The 15,360-nt window shown below is 39.3% G+C and overlaps 1 protein-coding gene across 2 annotated transcripts in view; it reads left to right on the plus strand.

Annotated features, from left to right (window-relative positions):
• KDM2B (lysine (K)-specific demethylase 2B) overlaps positions 1-15,360 on the plus strand; it is a 141,969-nt gene that overhangs the window by 7,482 nt on the left and 119,127 nt on the right. For both annotated transcript variants that reach the window (XM_014962588.1, XM_014962594.1), the window contains exons 3-4: positions 3,094-3,172; positions 9,634-9,680. In XM_014962588.1, the coding sequence (XP_014818074.1) occupies positions 3,094-3,172; positions 9,634-9,680 (126 nt within the window). The remainder of the gene's footprint in view (positions 1-3,093; positions 3,173-9,633; positions 9,681-15,360) is intronic.

The raw sequence follows: 15,360 nt of genomic DNA on the forward strand, positions 1-15,360 counted from the left end.
GGGGGGGGGCTGCCCCGTCCCCTCCCCGCAACCGAAGGGCGGCTTTTTCCCCAGCGGGGTGTTTGGGGAGGCGGTGTGGGGATAAATGGCACCCACCCCCCTTCTCCCCGCGACGTGCTCCGCTGCCCTGACCCCAGCGCACCACCGGGATGCTCAGGAATGAGGTGCTGGCAAAGGAGAGGCAGAAACCCCAACCCCCACTTAGCCGGAGGTGATTCCTGCCCCCCACCCTCCGCCCCCTATTGAATCCAGGACCCCTTTTGGCAAAAGGATGCGATTGATGAGCCCGTTCGCCAGGGTCGGAGACTTTAAAGTCAATAACTTCTTTGTGTTTCTATCATATATTAAATTACAACGCTCCCCCCTCCCCGAAGTTAGTTGGTTTGCTGAGGTGACTTAAATTACGGAGCGGTAAGCAAAGCCAGACAGCCCAGCTCCGCGGCAGGAAGGAAAAATGGGAAAGGTTTGCCCGGGAATCCAACGGGCCGGGGCGGGGAGAGAGGGGGAAGGTTTGCAAATCACCTTTATTTACTGCAGCATTGTTGAAACGGATCCCGAATCCCAGATGGCTATCGCCAAAACCCGGCCTCATTGAGGACTCCCTGTCTAAAGCCGGCTCTCAGGAAGGGGTAGTTTTGGCTGTAATCCTCCTGAAATGGCTATAACTATGGAGCCACTAATCTAGTTTAGAAAATTTCCTTTTCTCCCCTAGGTTTAGTTTTGCCTGAGCATTTTAAGCTCCTTTTAGAAAAGTTAATGTGGTGGAGAAATTAAATACCTATCTTATTTAGGAAGGTATTTGTTTAGGAGATAAGCTCAACCCTGACCCCTCTTCCTCCAAACAAAACACAAACACCTATTTTTTAGCTGGAAAATGTTAATTAATTTTCCAGAAAATAATTGCACTCTACCCTCATCTTCCAAATACTCCAGTGGTTGCCATTGCTACATGCTAACTATAGCACAATCCCTAGCTTCCTCAACTCAGCAGCTCCAAAATCTTTGGGTAGCTTTCTCCTTTCCAAGGAACTTGAAAATAAATGAGTGCCTTTTGTTATTTTGTTGTGGTCTGTGTCTGCTTTGTTCGACCCCACTAGGGATTTAAATGCTTTGTTGGGACATTACGAAGAAAGAGTCTCCCTTCCTATTTGCTCTGGGTTTATTTTTGCTATTGGTTTATTTTTTTCTGTAAATGCAACAGTTGAATTGAAGCGAGGCAAAACAATGACAGTGGTTAGAATAAAAAAGTCAGTTTTTATGATCGCATGGAGTTGGTTGAGTGATACATTTCTTTATTTTTACTTGCCATGTCCTTGGTTTTATTTTTAATTATAACTTTTCTTTGACTTTTTTTTTTTTTTTTTTGCTAGGAATGTGGGTTTGAGTTTTTCCTCGAGATGCTGCAAGGCAGTGGTGTGAATTTTGGCTTGAATGCAGTTGGTCATAGCTACTTGTTCTCTAGTCTGCTAGGCTCTGTATCTGCCTCTGCTTCTCCTGCCCGTATTCTTCTTGATGTTTGTTGACTTTCTGTCTTGGGTGTGAGTGTCCTTAAAAAAACCCTCTGTGGTTTATTTATTTGCTTACCTAAAGCAAGAACAGTTTTACTGGGAATGCCTAGGAGAAATTAAGATTTCTCTAGTACAGAAATATTTATTTGGTAACTTTAGTTAATTGGAGTATTCGTTACACTTATTTTGACACTAGTAGCAATAAAGTTTCTGTAATTTTAATGTTTTTGTGAATGGGTAATTACTGTGCTCTGATTTGGTAACTTTAAGAAGGAATATTATATCCTTACTTGTCATAATTACTAACTAAATACAGCAAGGAAGAGATTATAAAAATAGAGGGAAATATATCTCCAGGCATGGGAGCTTAGCCTCGGTTTTCCCGATTTCTTTCAGAACAGGGTTTTTATAGCAGGGAAGCAGCACCGATACACGCTGGAATCTGAGGTTCTCATGCTCTCCCAGGAGGCATGTTCATTGCTGCCTGAATCCTGGAGAAGTCAACCTTCTTGTCTGGTCCTGAATATAATACTTGCAGGGTATAATGTGCTTGGCAGCATGTAGGGTATTTTGTAGTGCTGAAGAGTCAATGTTTTCCAGTTAAAGGTAGCGTATGGATGCTGTGTAAAAGCGTTATTTTTTTTTCCTGTAAGAAAGGGGGAATAGCAGAACCATAGAAACAGTACGTGGCCACTGCAGGAATTCCTCTTCTCACTGTGGCAGAAGGCTCCAAATGGAGTGTGGGGTTTTGTAGGCAGGGCTCACCCAAATCGCTCCTTGTAACTTTCTCTCTAATCCCCAAATCACTGCTATTGTATCAGACCATTGCATAAAGAAATCCTCAGGAAAGGGCAGCTCTGTGTAATCCTCAGAGTGAAGCAACAAGGCGATACTGGTCAGCGTTAACATAAACTCATGGTTAATTTTCAGTTTGCTTACGTGTTATACTGTGACTCCTACACAAAACCTATTCCTTTTTCACCGTCTTCCTAAATGCCAGGAGCTCTCTAAGATTTCTGTCTCTCAGTTCCTGCAGTTAGGTTTCTGATGAATTCAAGTGTTGAAAGTAACAGTAACCCTCACATAAACAGAAGTGATGTGTTCACAGAATCAGGGCTTTTTGCTTTACTCAGATGATGCTCACAAGAAAACATTTTTTTTTCCTAAGTAGAAATATATAGCTTAAAATGTATAAACTTTAGAGTTTGAACTACACATTTGCCCCAAAAGTACTAGGCTGATTTGCAGTAATTTAGTTAGGATTATCTTTTAACTGTTAATTTGGTATTTCATTACAGCCTGGGTGTTTCAACCCAGACCTTAATTGACAAACTCTGACAGGATTCTATTTTATGTGCATCAGTGAACAGGAAAAATAGAGAGCAGCTGGGAGAGCATTGTCTGTCATTTAGTTTCCGGTTTGGACCTAAAATATGCATTCTCTTTATATTTTTCTTTAAGTGATAGTGGAGTTCTTTGGTGAGAAAAAGGAAATGGGGAGCGTTTTGAGAAAATGTAATGTGAGGTGCCAATGCCATTGTAATTCATTGGGGTGTTTTTTTTTCTTTCTTCATTATTCAAACAGATTTTACTTTTGAGTATGTGCAGAGAGAAGCTCTCAGAGTTCCCCTTATCTTCAGAAATAAGGATGGACTGGGAATTAAGTAAGTTACAACTAAATCTTGATGATTAACAAATGCTTTTATAAAATAACCATTATGTTTTCCACTTGTATGTGATATTTCCTTTTAATGATCTGAAAATGTATTGCAATTAGTAAGACTGTCAGCACCCTTGAGAAGAAGAATGATTATTTTCCACTTATAAACAAGCAGATAATGAGGTCTATAAAAGTTAAGTGCATACAGTGTGGTTCTACGCAATCAAAAATAAGATAGTGATGAAAGTTAGGAATAAAATTCAAAGGTTCTGCCTTCCAGTCCATGCTGTCAGGACAGAACAACCTCCCTTCAGTTTTTGACTTCTCAATTGTGTTCTGTGTTACAGGTGGAATGTCTAATGATGCCTGTCATTTTCCATTATAATTGTATCTCTTCAGAATGTTACCACTTTGTAAATATTTAATAACGTCTAGTTAAAATGTACTAATATTAGAGTCTTTTTGAGGTTGCATTTTGCTAATATCCAGTCATAAAGGATTTGGTATTTTAATAAGCGAATCCTGCAAGTTTCTTTGTAAAAGTTGTGCTAAGAGAGAAATATTAAAATGATATATTTTATCAGCCACATAATCCATAGTTTAGACAAATGTTCCTTGATACTTTTGGAAATTAGGACTGTGTAACTGATTATATCTGAGAGCTGGAAAATTAAGTTTGTGAAAGCACAATTACTTTGCTCAGTTTCAGCTGAAACACCTCAAAGTTTAGGGAACTGAGGAGTCCCCATTATTTAATTAAAAAGAATTAAACCACCCCATTATAACTTAAAGAGAGGAAGTAGTGTTTAGGGTATTTGACAAGTGTATGTCCTTTATAAGAGCGAATAGGGGCTTCTCATAATGTTATTATCTTATTAGATTTTTTTTTTTTCTGTTGAACTCTGAACAAGAAGTGCTTAATAGCTACTCAGTAGTAATTACAGTAATGTTAATTTTGTTGTACCTTTATGTTGTACTGGAATGTTTTTTCTTTGGTTATTAAGCCCAGCTACTTCTCTGCTTAGTCCTGGCTGCACAGTCTAGTTTCTCACTAAAAAAATAAAGCAAACACTAAGATAGCGTCTTTTTATGTGCTGGTGCAAAGCCTTTCATAGGTTGTATGCTAAATTTCTGAAGAAAACATACATGTATTCTGTAACATTTTAGAAGATAGGTAGAAACCCTAGCTATTAAGTGAGAAAGGCCGGTCACTTCTTAGAGTTTGTCAACAGCTTCTATCTGGTGTCATAGAAAAATAACGTAATTTTTCTGTTGTATTATTTGAGAGAAGGTGAGGTCAGATGGAAAGCATTGATCCTTAAAGTTTGTGCAGAAGAGGGGATACAAAAACTTCTGTTCTGATATTCCTGAAGTCTGCAACTTTGCATGTAACATTCATACACAAACCTGTGAGGCAGAGAGACATGTCTTCCATGTTCATAGCTTAATTATGCTCCATCTGCAGAAGCCACCTCCTTAATCTTAGTTTATACATTACATGACTATAGTATCATCACAAAGATACCTTGTTTCTTGGCATATGTAACTACAAGATGTAGTATCTTTTTCTTTTTAGTAGTTCATTATTCGGGATTCTGTAATGAGGCACTTTCACCTTAGATGTTTCAACATTCAGACCTCAGCTCACACATCATGATTGGTTTCTCTAGTGTTCCTGTGCCCCAATCTGGGAGCTGCCACTGGGCACTCCCCTCCTCTTTCAGTTAGCTGGGTGCTTTTGCTGAAGCCCCCTAGCGTGATACTGCCTTTGGAGAGTCTTTGGTCTTTCTTCGTCCAGGAGTTCAGAAACTCTTCAAGCTCATGGGATCATATGGAGAGTGCAATCTAGGGTTTTTTGTGTCATGCTTGGCTTGTTTTTCTTCAAGATGGTTTTACATGCATTTGCAGTCAGCCTTCCTATTCCTCTTCCTGCAAGTGACTAGTAATTTTTTGTTAAGACCTTGAAGAAGGGGAGGGCTTTGGCCATGTCCCTGTTCTTTCTGTGGTTATAGGCCATGTAAACAGACAGGCTGAGTTCTACATGTACTTCTGTATGTTCCTGAGGCAAAAAATACCCAACATGGCCTCAAATGCTATGTGTATGCACACATACACAGCATGAATCCACATACAGATAACCACACCTCAAAGAAGACCACTGAAAATAAGGTACCTTTCTTTGTCAGTGTTATCAAAGCAGTCAAATAAATAGCAGTTTTTGAACATGCATCGCAAGTGAAGAAGTTACAGGACCCCATGCTGCATGCCTTCATTTTCAGTTGGAGTTCTGCAGTTCTGCGAGTTTGGATAATGCATCTGGGTTGGATTGCAAAGAGGTGGAAGAGGAGTAAATGCTAATCCACAGCAAGAGTTTTGGAGTCACTTACCCAACTCTCTGCCGCACGCTAATGCTTTGGATAGTGAGGGAGAAATACGTGTTTGTTTGCTGTTACAAGTTTAAAACAGTCTCAGCAGCCAGGCTGGACCAGCCAGCTCTTCAGTTTCCTGCTGGCTGCGGTATCATTCTAACACTGTTCTGACATCTTTCCTCCTTTCTAGTGCTGTTTCTCTTTTTCTCTTTTGGGAACCATCCTCACATCTTGCAAAAGTTCATCCTCTAGCTGGAATTCACTGCCAGAGGAAAAGAGAGTAAAAATATTGAAATTGGGTTTGGTTGGTTTTTTTGTTAGGATGTTTTTGATGAATTAGTATGCTGACAAGACTAAGAGCAAATTTTATCTGATATGTGGGCTTTGGATGGTTCTTGCATGGAATCAATTGAATCTTCTATTTCACAGTTAGTTGAGTGAATTGTTTTTATATTTCCATTCTCTTCTGAATTGTTGAATGCTGGCTGCTCTGGGGCATTAAAATAGTGGAATTTGCAGATCAGTAGTCTCTCTTATAGAACATTCAACATTCTAAGATTTTTATTTAAATGAGCTTGTCTTATTAGTTTGAAATGACATTATAAAGAAATTGTACACACTTGAGCATAAATGTCACTAGAGTGAGAGAAGGTTGAAAACACAATTTATGTGTATTTTAAATGACAGAAGTGAAATGCATGAGCAAACTTTCCTGTTTGGCACTCTGCAGGATAACATGATTTAATTTTATTTACATTTCCGCTTCTTAGATGTATCTATCAAAAGTAGCTGGCGTGCAATATATGAGTTTTGTGGATGTGGAGATACACAAATGCTGTGTGTGTTGTACTCCAGCAAGATCACCATAGTATTGACACCTGACTAACTGATCTGAAACGTTCAGGACCTTCAGTCTCATCATCCTGATATTTACTGCTTGAAATAATGAGTGTCCTAGTTTGCTGTCTTCCATCACCAGAGCGAGACTGGACAGTTTGCCTTTGGATCTGAGTCATTTGCTGATGAAACTCAGGAACCTTACGTTCCACTTCAGGCTCTGTAGGAAATGATGCTGTACTGGCTCTGTTGTGACACTGCTGTCTCTTGTCCAGAGGAGGCCATGTGTATCATGATATGGTAGATTAGGTGATTCGCGTAAATGCAGGGTGACTTTTGAGATACGGTGGCCTATAAAATATATGATATAAGATGATTTTTAGACTTCTGACATTTTGAATAACTGGTGATACGTGCTTCCACTTCTGTTTGCTGTTAAGCAGTCAGCTTGCATGTCTGTGCCTGGCAGATGTACAAAGCATAGCTGAACAGTTTGGTTGCTGTGCTTGGAGGTACTCTGAAATGGCAAGGAATGAGATGAATGAGGAAAAATTATTATAATGAAACTTTGAAAGTTGCTTTCCTGTACATTTCTGACCATTGCAAGCTGTTGCTTATATGGCTGGATGCAGGAAAGTCTACCTGTGATCTCTTAGCAGAAGAGGAGCTGTTTTTCTTGGAGGGTTGTTTGGCTGTTTCCAAGATTGTAATTTGGAGAGAGAATGCTCTTTGGAGAGATGTTGTCTCTTATCTGAATAGTGGTCATCTTGCATTGTGTTGTGGTTAATCAGATAGGTATATTAGCCAGAGCTCATCCTCCTTAGGACCTAAATAGGAGACTTCTCTAGCAAATCTTTAAATGTTTATTAGTTTGCACCAGTGCACGCCAAGGTGTTTGTGCTTCTTTTCTGTTTGAGACTACATGATTTATATATAACAGAATGCTCGAAATCTCAAATGTAGTCAGTCATATTTGATGTTAAGTCACCCCGCTATACTATTCTTCACCTGTTTTTTATAATATACAAAATCTTTGAAAGCATTCATAGTGGTTTTATCTAAGATGCATTAGCCTGAAAATTGCATGACAGTGAGGAACTGAGTATCTCTGCTCAGTTCTTGCATTGTTGGTATTCTGGATTTATGTGCAGAAAACCAACTGAACCCACACTTACTGATTAGTATAGGACTGGTGACATTCAGAAAAAAAAATTATTTTTTTTTTTCTTTGGCCATCATACTGCTGTCGCAAACGAGCCCTTAGTGGTAAGAACGAGTGAATTTTTTTTTTCCTTTGGCCATCATACTGCTATAGCAAACGAGCCCTTAGTGGTAAGAACGAGTGTGGCAGTTATGCTGGGTGGGCCTGGAGATGAAGAAGTACAGTCTTTTATGGTGTCAGCAGCAAGCAGAATGGGTTTGAATTAAAGCTGGGCCTCCCAAGGCAACCCAGATACAAAATGGGTTCTTGTACTTGAAACTTGCTGTGTTCAAGCTGAAATTCTTCCACTGGTGTCATCTTTCTCTAATGTATGATACAGCCTGAGATTGCAGAGAAAAAAACACAACCCAAGGATATGCCAGGTGTGCTCTCCAAAGAACTAAACATGCAATTTTATTGTTAGGGAGGATTGTTTTCTTCCAGTTTGAGTAATGTTTATTGTTAGCTGCTGCTGGAGCTCTCAGACTGGATTTGCGTGTATGCATCTGGGTTAGGGTTGTTCCTTATCTTGATTGTTGATTTTTATTTTGATTTATACAAATGTGAAAAAAGATTGCCCATCTGATTGTCCTACATGTCTGACAAAATACAGGCAAGCTGTGGCATTTGAAGTCAACCTTTGCATGTTCTTGTTGTCCACAAATAGTTCCTCCTTTCCCTATGTCTGACTTGCCAGTGCTTGGATAAAAAAACGCGATTTGAATGAACCCTGAAGGTCAGTAGATTCAGGCTGTTTCATTCCGGCGAGGGAGTGAATTCCAAAGCTGTGGGGCCCTCACAGCTAAATGCAAAGATGTGAGGGTTGGCAGAGAACTAACAAAAGATATTGTCCAGCCTCCGCATCCCACCGGAGGAAGGCGATAAGGGTAAAAGAAAGTGGACAAATAGAATTTGGCAAATAGCTCTTAAGATATCTGCATGACAGTAACTGCATTTTTAAAATTTACCTTTCAGCGTTTTCTTAAGAGTAAAAACTGTTGCTCTAAAAGTTTGCCTATAGGCTGAATAGTTCTGATTTCAAACTGAATTATGTCCAAAGTCCTTTATGACCAGAAGTAAGTTGCTTATCTTCCACCCACGGCAGCCCAAGTGAGACAGAGCATCTACTGGCAGTTCCCACTGGGCTGTTTTTCATTACAATTCCGTAGTCAGTTTTTGTACGATGTGAAGTGTGAAATACTGTCATTAAGATGAAGTCAATCAAGTTAAAAAAACCCCACTACTGTTTTCGTTTTCTTTTCCCATCCAGTCTATATGTTGCAGAACTTTACTGTCTCCTGACATGTACATCTCACTCACTTGATGAATTAGGCTATTCTCTAATTACATTAAACTCTAAAACATTGCCTGTGTTAAAAGTGATCTTATAAATGCATTGACGTTGGTGAACCAATTATGCTGCTATTTAATTTAGCTCTGAATGAGCCCAAATTGAATTGAACAACAATTTCCCTACCCAGCAATATAGCCTGGTTGTCTTCTGCCAGACAAGGTGGTTTGGAATAGTCATTAAAACAAAGGTGCTTTAATTCATTATTTTTTATATTTTATTTCCAAGTAGTGAATCCAACCTATGATGATGTGACTCTGAACAAATTGGTTTACTGCCCCGTGCCTCCGTTTGTACCCACTGGCCAATGTGATAATGCTCACCTCGGGGAATAAACGCGGGGCACCACCAGTTGCAAACCATTGTGGATTGCTTAGCAGCTATAAGGGTTTAGGATTTTATTGAAATCACCCCCAATCCCTTGCCTTCCCTCCCCTCCCACTCCACTGCTAGAGAGTGCTTGAAAAGACACCTCTTCTCCTCTTTTCATTATAAGTAGAGATACTTTTGTACACTTGCCAATGAAAAGATGTTCTGTATGTCATTAAAACTTGCACTGTCCACACTTCAGAGAGGCCTTGCTTGATTCCCCCTACTGCATTATGGACAAAGAGCACTATACATTTATTTCTCTTTTATTATGGTAACGAAAGTGTACCCATACTTATCTTGACGGTATTTAACATTGCTTTCTTTGCTAATTATAGAATGCCTGACCCGGATTTCACCGTCAGAGATGTGAAGCTATTAGTGGGTAAGTTATTTTGAATGCATTGGATTAAGTCTATACAGAACAGAATTGCTTTGAAATACTTGTCCAGTTGTGTTTGTAGACATTTGTGATAACTCTCAGAATCTGGGAGAAGGCACAGAGAAGCAATTTGTAAATTAAAAAGGCTGGGAGAACCCTAATTAGTAGTCGTGCTGACCGGACTCTGATCTCATGCTGGATAATTGGCTGTTTGAAAGAGAGTGAATGCTTTTGCTCTTAACAGGTGTCCTACATACACTTTTGTGATCCTGGAAAGCAGCAGCTCTATTGATCGAGATCCTATTTTTTTTTTTTTAATCTGTTGTAGTGCATCTGTTCGTAAAAGGTAGGATTGGAGCCATATCACCTTTTGCCTGTGCTCTCCCCGCAGTCTTTATCAGTGTCAGGCCAGGTCAGTGCTTTGAGGAAAGGTTGCTAAGAGAGACTGAGCACAAAGATTTCCAAACTGCCTGTCTTTGTGATAAGACACAAACCAGAGAAGTGGTGCCTGTAGTCATCAAATGTTTCCTAGCAATTTTTTGCAAAAGAAGTATTTTTAACTCTAAGAAAAGCTACATTTTGAGTAGGAGATTATTCTGTATGTTTCTTTGAAATCTGCTTTTACTGAAGATGGGTTTGTTATTTATCGTTTATCTGAAATTGTTACTGAATAGTGATACTGCACTCTGTGAAGTCATCACTGGGGAGCTAGCTCAGCTTTGGATGTGTTGGCTGCAGCCCTTCATAGGGACGTTTAACTGCATTCTTTACCTGTGTTGTGGCAGGAGTCAATCTTTTAAATTAGCCCAACTGCTGCATGCTGAAAGAAGAATTTTTGAAAATTGCTCTTGAGTTTAACAATCAATGGGAATATCAAGTCTGGAAAAGACGTAGTTAAGAAAAACAGGGAAAAGAACTTGTGCCTCAAATCTGTGGGTTATCTGTGAGAGAGGGGTTATCTGTGAGAGAGGGGTTATCTCTGGTAACCTTCCTTCATAAACAAAACTTGGCAATGTTGCTTAATTTATGACCATTTATAACTTCTTGGGAAACAAAAAAAAACAACAAACAAACCACTTTGGCAGAAAATGTGAGAGAAGTGTTATTTGGTAGCATTTCTATTGATCAATCTGCAGGTAAATTAGGAAATAATAGGGGCGTATTTAGAAGTCCTAAATTTTATGGATTTCCTAAATACCTGCGTGTGCGCATTTTTAAGCAAAAATACCTCTTTTTGCTGTAGAGGAGCCTCGTGCATAAACCTTATCATTATCTGGACCCTGTTTGCAATTTTCTGTGAATTTGTTTCGCAGCTGATAAACTGCCATTTCTGTCCATGAAACTGCTGAAGTTGAGGGTCTGACGTTGAGATGTTTTGGAACAGCGTAGTGTTGCATAACAACATTGTTTTTCCTGTATAACAGTTGAAGTGTGGGAGTTGCATTTCCTCAAGATTGATGGCCCTTGAAGTATTAAGGGGTGGAGATTCCTGTGTACATGGCCAGTAAAGCCAGAGGATATTTATAAATAAAATTAGATCTATAAAACAATGGAGCAGAAATAACAATCATAATTAACTTCGAGATTAACTCTAATGTAAAAGTGTACCGTTTCTCACAGCTGGTTCAGCAATCCCTGTATATGCTGTGGGCCAGATACTGCACGTCATGGGTCTTTTTTTGTTGTGTTTGGACAAACTCCCTTTGGAGGCATTGTACTCGACCTCTAATTTGGTAAAAACATTGTCACCTGCTGTCTTTTTTTAATGCGGTTGATGACTTCTGGCATCACAGGTGGAAACTTTGATTCAAAAGATCTAAAATATTTGAGAAATGGATTGTAAATTATACCTGAAAGATCATGATTCTTATGGGAAGTTACTTCGGTCACTGTGGAATTTGTGCTATATCTAACAGCCACATTGACACTGAGAGCACATGGGGGCAATTCCTGTCTCCATGCCTGGTTTCTAATTTATCACTAATGATTCAGGAAACATTGGTGAACAATTTTCCTATTGCGTATCATTGCTGATATTTTTTTTCCCTAGTTTTAACTTAATATGTGTTACACTCACAATCTCATGTTCAAAGGAAGCAGATTAAAATTCTCATTTTATAATATCTCCTGTGGTTGGCCCTGCATCCTTTAGCAGACTCCTCAGATCTTGCCTGGTATCTCCAGGTATCTGCGTTTGTGAAGCACAGTGTTTTCAAAACTGACTCAACATCTTGCTGAACCTGGGAGGGGAATGATGTTTTGTGAATGTGAAATGGGATCATCATAACTCTCTGCATCTGAATATGCGTGGGAGTTGATAGAGAGAGAACATAGCTTGAAAAATGCTGTGTTCTGTGTAAACTTGTTTTTTGTTTAAGTGCTCATCATTATAGTATGCTGGTGCTATTTAAACCTAGCATTTGTTCTCTTTCCTTCTTTAAATTAGGAGAAACACATTTGTTATAGAGCATTTTAAAGAGATGGTGCTGAGTTTTTCCAAAGCACATAAATTCCACAGGAAGTTACTGAGCCTTTGGTCTCAAATTATTCTGAAATCTTACTTTCTATTTCTAACATGACCGTTGTATCATCTCATGTTTGGGTACTTATAAGTGACAAGAAAATAATGACAATTGGTAGCCTAACTTTTTTGATTTCTCTTTAAAAACTGTAGTCTATGGCAGTAATAAGGAGGGAAAAAAAAAGGTGGGTTTTTTGGTCGTTGTTTGGGTTTACTTGGGCTTAGGTGTCTATTTTATTTCAGTATGTTGCCAGACTTCCAAAGAAACGTTGCCATTGCTTGTTGGATTTTTTTTGTTTTGTTTTGTTTCCATTGTTTAAAAAAATGCAGATCCCAGCTGTGATTTAGTTTGGTAACGTTTATGACCAGCAAATTAGTGTGCATGAATGTGCACCTGTGTGTAATGAGTGTGAATGAAACACTCTTCCTGTACAGTTGCTCTACTTTAGAGAACAAACACTTTAAATTGCACAGTAGGAAAATGGTTATTACGAGACTCCTACCTCTGTATAAAAGATATCCTGGATACTTTTTAAACCCAAGCTAGTGGATTAATTTCAGCAGTTGGAATTTGTCTGATGTCTGAAATGGCTGTGAGCCAAAAACAAGAAGAGAAAAGGAGAGGAATTACTGGCGTGCCTAGGAACTTGAGACAACTCTTGAAAGAAAAAAAAAACCTTCTGTTGTAATTTAATAACTATTAAGCTTTGTAATTTTATTGTCTAAGGTGGGTTTGATTGCTGATTCTGAAGGACAGAATGTCACTGTCATCTCTCAGTTAGTTGATTTAAAATTTGTTTAGGAGGGTCATTGGCCCTCTTAACACCTCCTTAAACATCTGCCACATCTGCACTAAAAGTTTGATAAGTGTTATTTCTGAAGGCTCCTTATTTTTCACTCTTGGCGTGCCATGCTGGTGTATTGATGGTGCAATTAGTATATGCATATGGAGTACTTAAAAACCAAGTGCACAGCAGTAGCTGCTAAGTATTGGGGCTTGGTTTTATTCCAAAACTTTTTGTCTTTAGATTTGCATAGTATCTTGGTTTATGTATTTTTTTTTTCTTTCATTTTCTCCTACTCTCTTGTCTTAAGGGCTCCCAGAAGTTCAGAGAACTTATCCCCATTGTCCATTTCTTTTTCTCTCTAACTAGAGTCAGTCTTCCAGCCAGTAAACGGTGCATCTCAAGGGTACTCAAGAATAATTTATATTTTCCAAGCTTCTTGTATTGGCCTCTTCTGCCTGTGCTTCTGGGCCACAGCATGAAGAGGTGTCTGTCACAGATGGGCGGAAAAGAAAAAGTGCGTTTTCCCTTGTGTTTGCTTGAATCTCCGAAAATACTTACCTGTGTGAATGCTTTATGCTAATTACACTAAAGAACAAATGAAGTACGCTTGCCACGGTTAACCTAGGACTGAGCAAGGAAAAAGGTAACTGCCTTGCTGAGCAAGCTGTTTGAAAGCCAGGGCTTCTGTGGTCGCTATTGGCCATCTCTAGCCTTTGCTACTCCTGAATTCAAGGACTGAATGTAATCATTTGCTTTAGTCTTTGATGTCAGAAAGCCAGAGCATTCCATTTTTTCATTTGTTTGATTTTTGTCTTTATATTACGCTTCATGGACATCATACAATCTGAAGAAGGGAGCATTTAGTCATTTTAGAAGCTATGAAACACATAAAGGAGAGAGAAAGACAAAAGCGTACATGAAAGTATGCATCCATCTGAGCTCCTTTCTCTTTCTTTGATTACTTTTTTTTTTTTTAGTGGTTTGGGTCAGCACTGATTGAATTTAAAAGAGTATCTGCTTTTCTGTGGCATCTGCAGTGTCTCGCCCTTTGACTTGTAATTGATGTCTGCGCTGCCTTTGTCTTCCTGGGTTGTCACAGTATGTCCAGGAGTTCCCTGGGTAGGTGTGGAGTCCCTGGACAAGTGTGTGGTGTCTGTATCTAAACAGTAATGGCTTGTCTACATGCATTTGCTTTTATTTTTTATCTTTAGCTGACTTCTCTTCAGTTTGCGTGCCACAGGCTGCCGTTCTATCGCCATTGAATCTCAGGTTTTACACTTAACACCTAAGTAAACCATTAAATAAACCGAAGTGGTGCTGCTGGGTCCATGATGTGCTTTGCTTCCCCTCTCTATGGGCTGGTGTAGCTCTGTGTGCCAGGCTGTGCTTACACTCTCAAAGCTGAGCTTGCAATCCTGGCTAGTGGCAAAAGGGGCGATTTCAAAACACGCTGAGGGATTGTAAGGAAGAAAAGAGACTTTCAGTTATTGTGATCCCTGGGCTGAAGAGGTTAAAGTTGTGACCACAGCGGTCACTTCTGTAGGATCAGCAGCATTGTTGTATGGAATTCACCGTGCCCAGCCGGGCATTGTATCAGTGGGAACAGTGCAAGTACAGGACTTATGCTATTCATGGGGTGGTCCAACAACTGACATAAACTCACTGATTGATTTTATTTAACTAAAGGGTTTATTTATAGAATTAAAAAAAAACAAGTGTAGGAGCAGTGAAGAATGTATCATCAGTTACGTATTTTGCTATTAAAATCTGATGCTGTAGACTGGACTGGGCCATAATGCTTACACAGATACAAAATGTTTGGTTCCCTTCATTCATTGCTGTGTTCACAGACTGTGTTGAAAGGCTTTGGTGTTTTCATCTTGTATAAAGAATCCAAGTAAAGTTGAAAGCAGCAAAGCTTTTAATTGGGATAAAATTTGTGCATTGAGATATGGCAGTAAAAAGCAAACATGACAAAGCTCCGAAAACTGTTGCAGAGAGCAACCTTCATCTGGCCCAAGGAGATGATGCACAAGATGGGGCCTAATAGATCATTTCAATATTTGATTTCTGTGATTCTGTCAAATCTTTAAAGACCTGGCAGCAGGCTTTGATCTCCAAGACAAAGGGTGAAAGGAAAACCAAGGCTTTACATATCCTGTTGCTTTCTGTGCTGGGAATAGCTGAAGAGATACCCGATTACTGCTGGGTTTTGCCTTCTCATTAGAAACACGAAAAGAACAGGAACTGAGCCAAAAAATTCAGTTGCAAATTGAGTGTTTAAAGAAATGTGTGTGAAGGCCTCTGCCTTGACTATGAGTTTATAATCATGGTGTCAGTGGAGATAGATAATAGAATAAATTGCATCATTAAA

Source organism: Calidris pugnax, unplaced genomic scaffold, assembly GCF_001431845.1.
Source record: "Calidris pugnax isolate Ruff unplaced genomic scaffold, ASM143184v1 scaffold32, whole genome shotgun sequence".
Classification (NCBI taxonomy): Eukaryota; Metazoa; Chordata; class Aves; order Charadriiformes; family Scolopacidae; genus Calidris; species Calidris pugnax.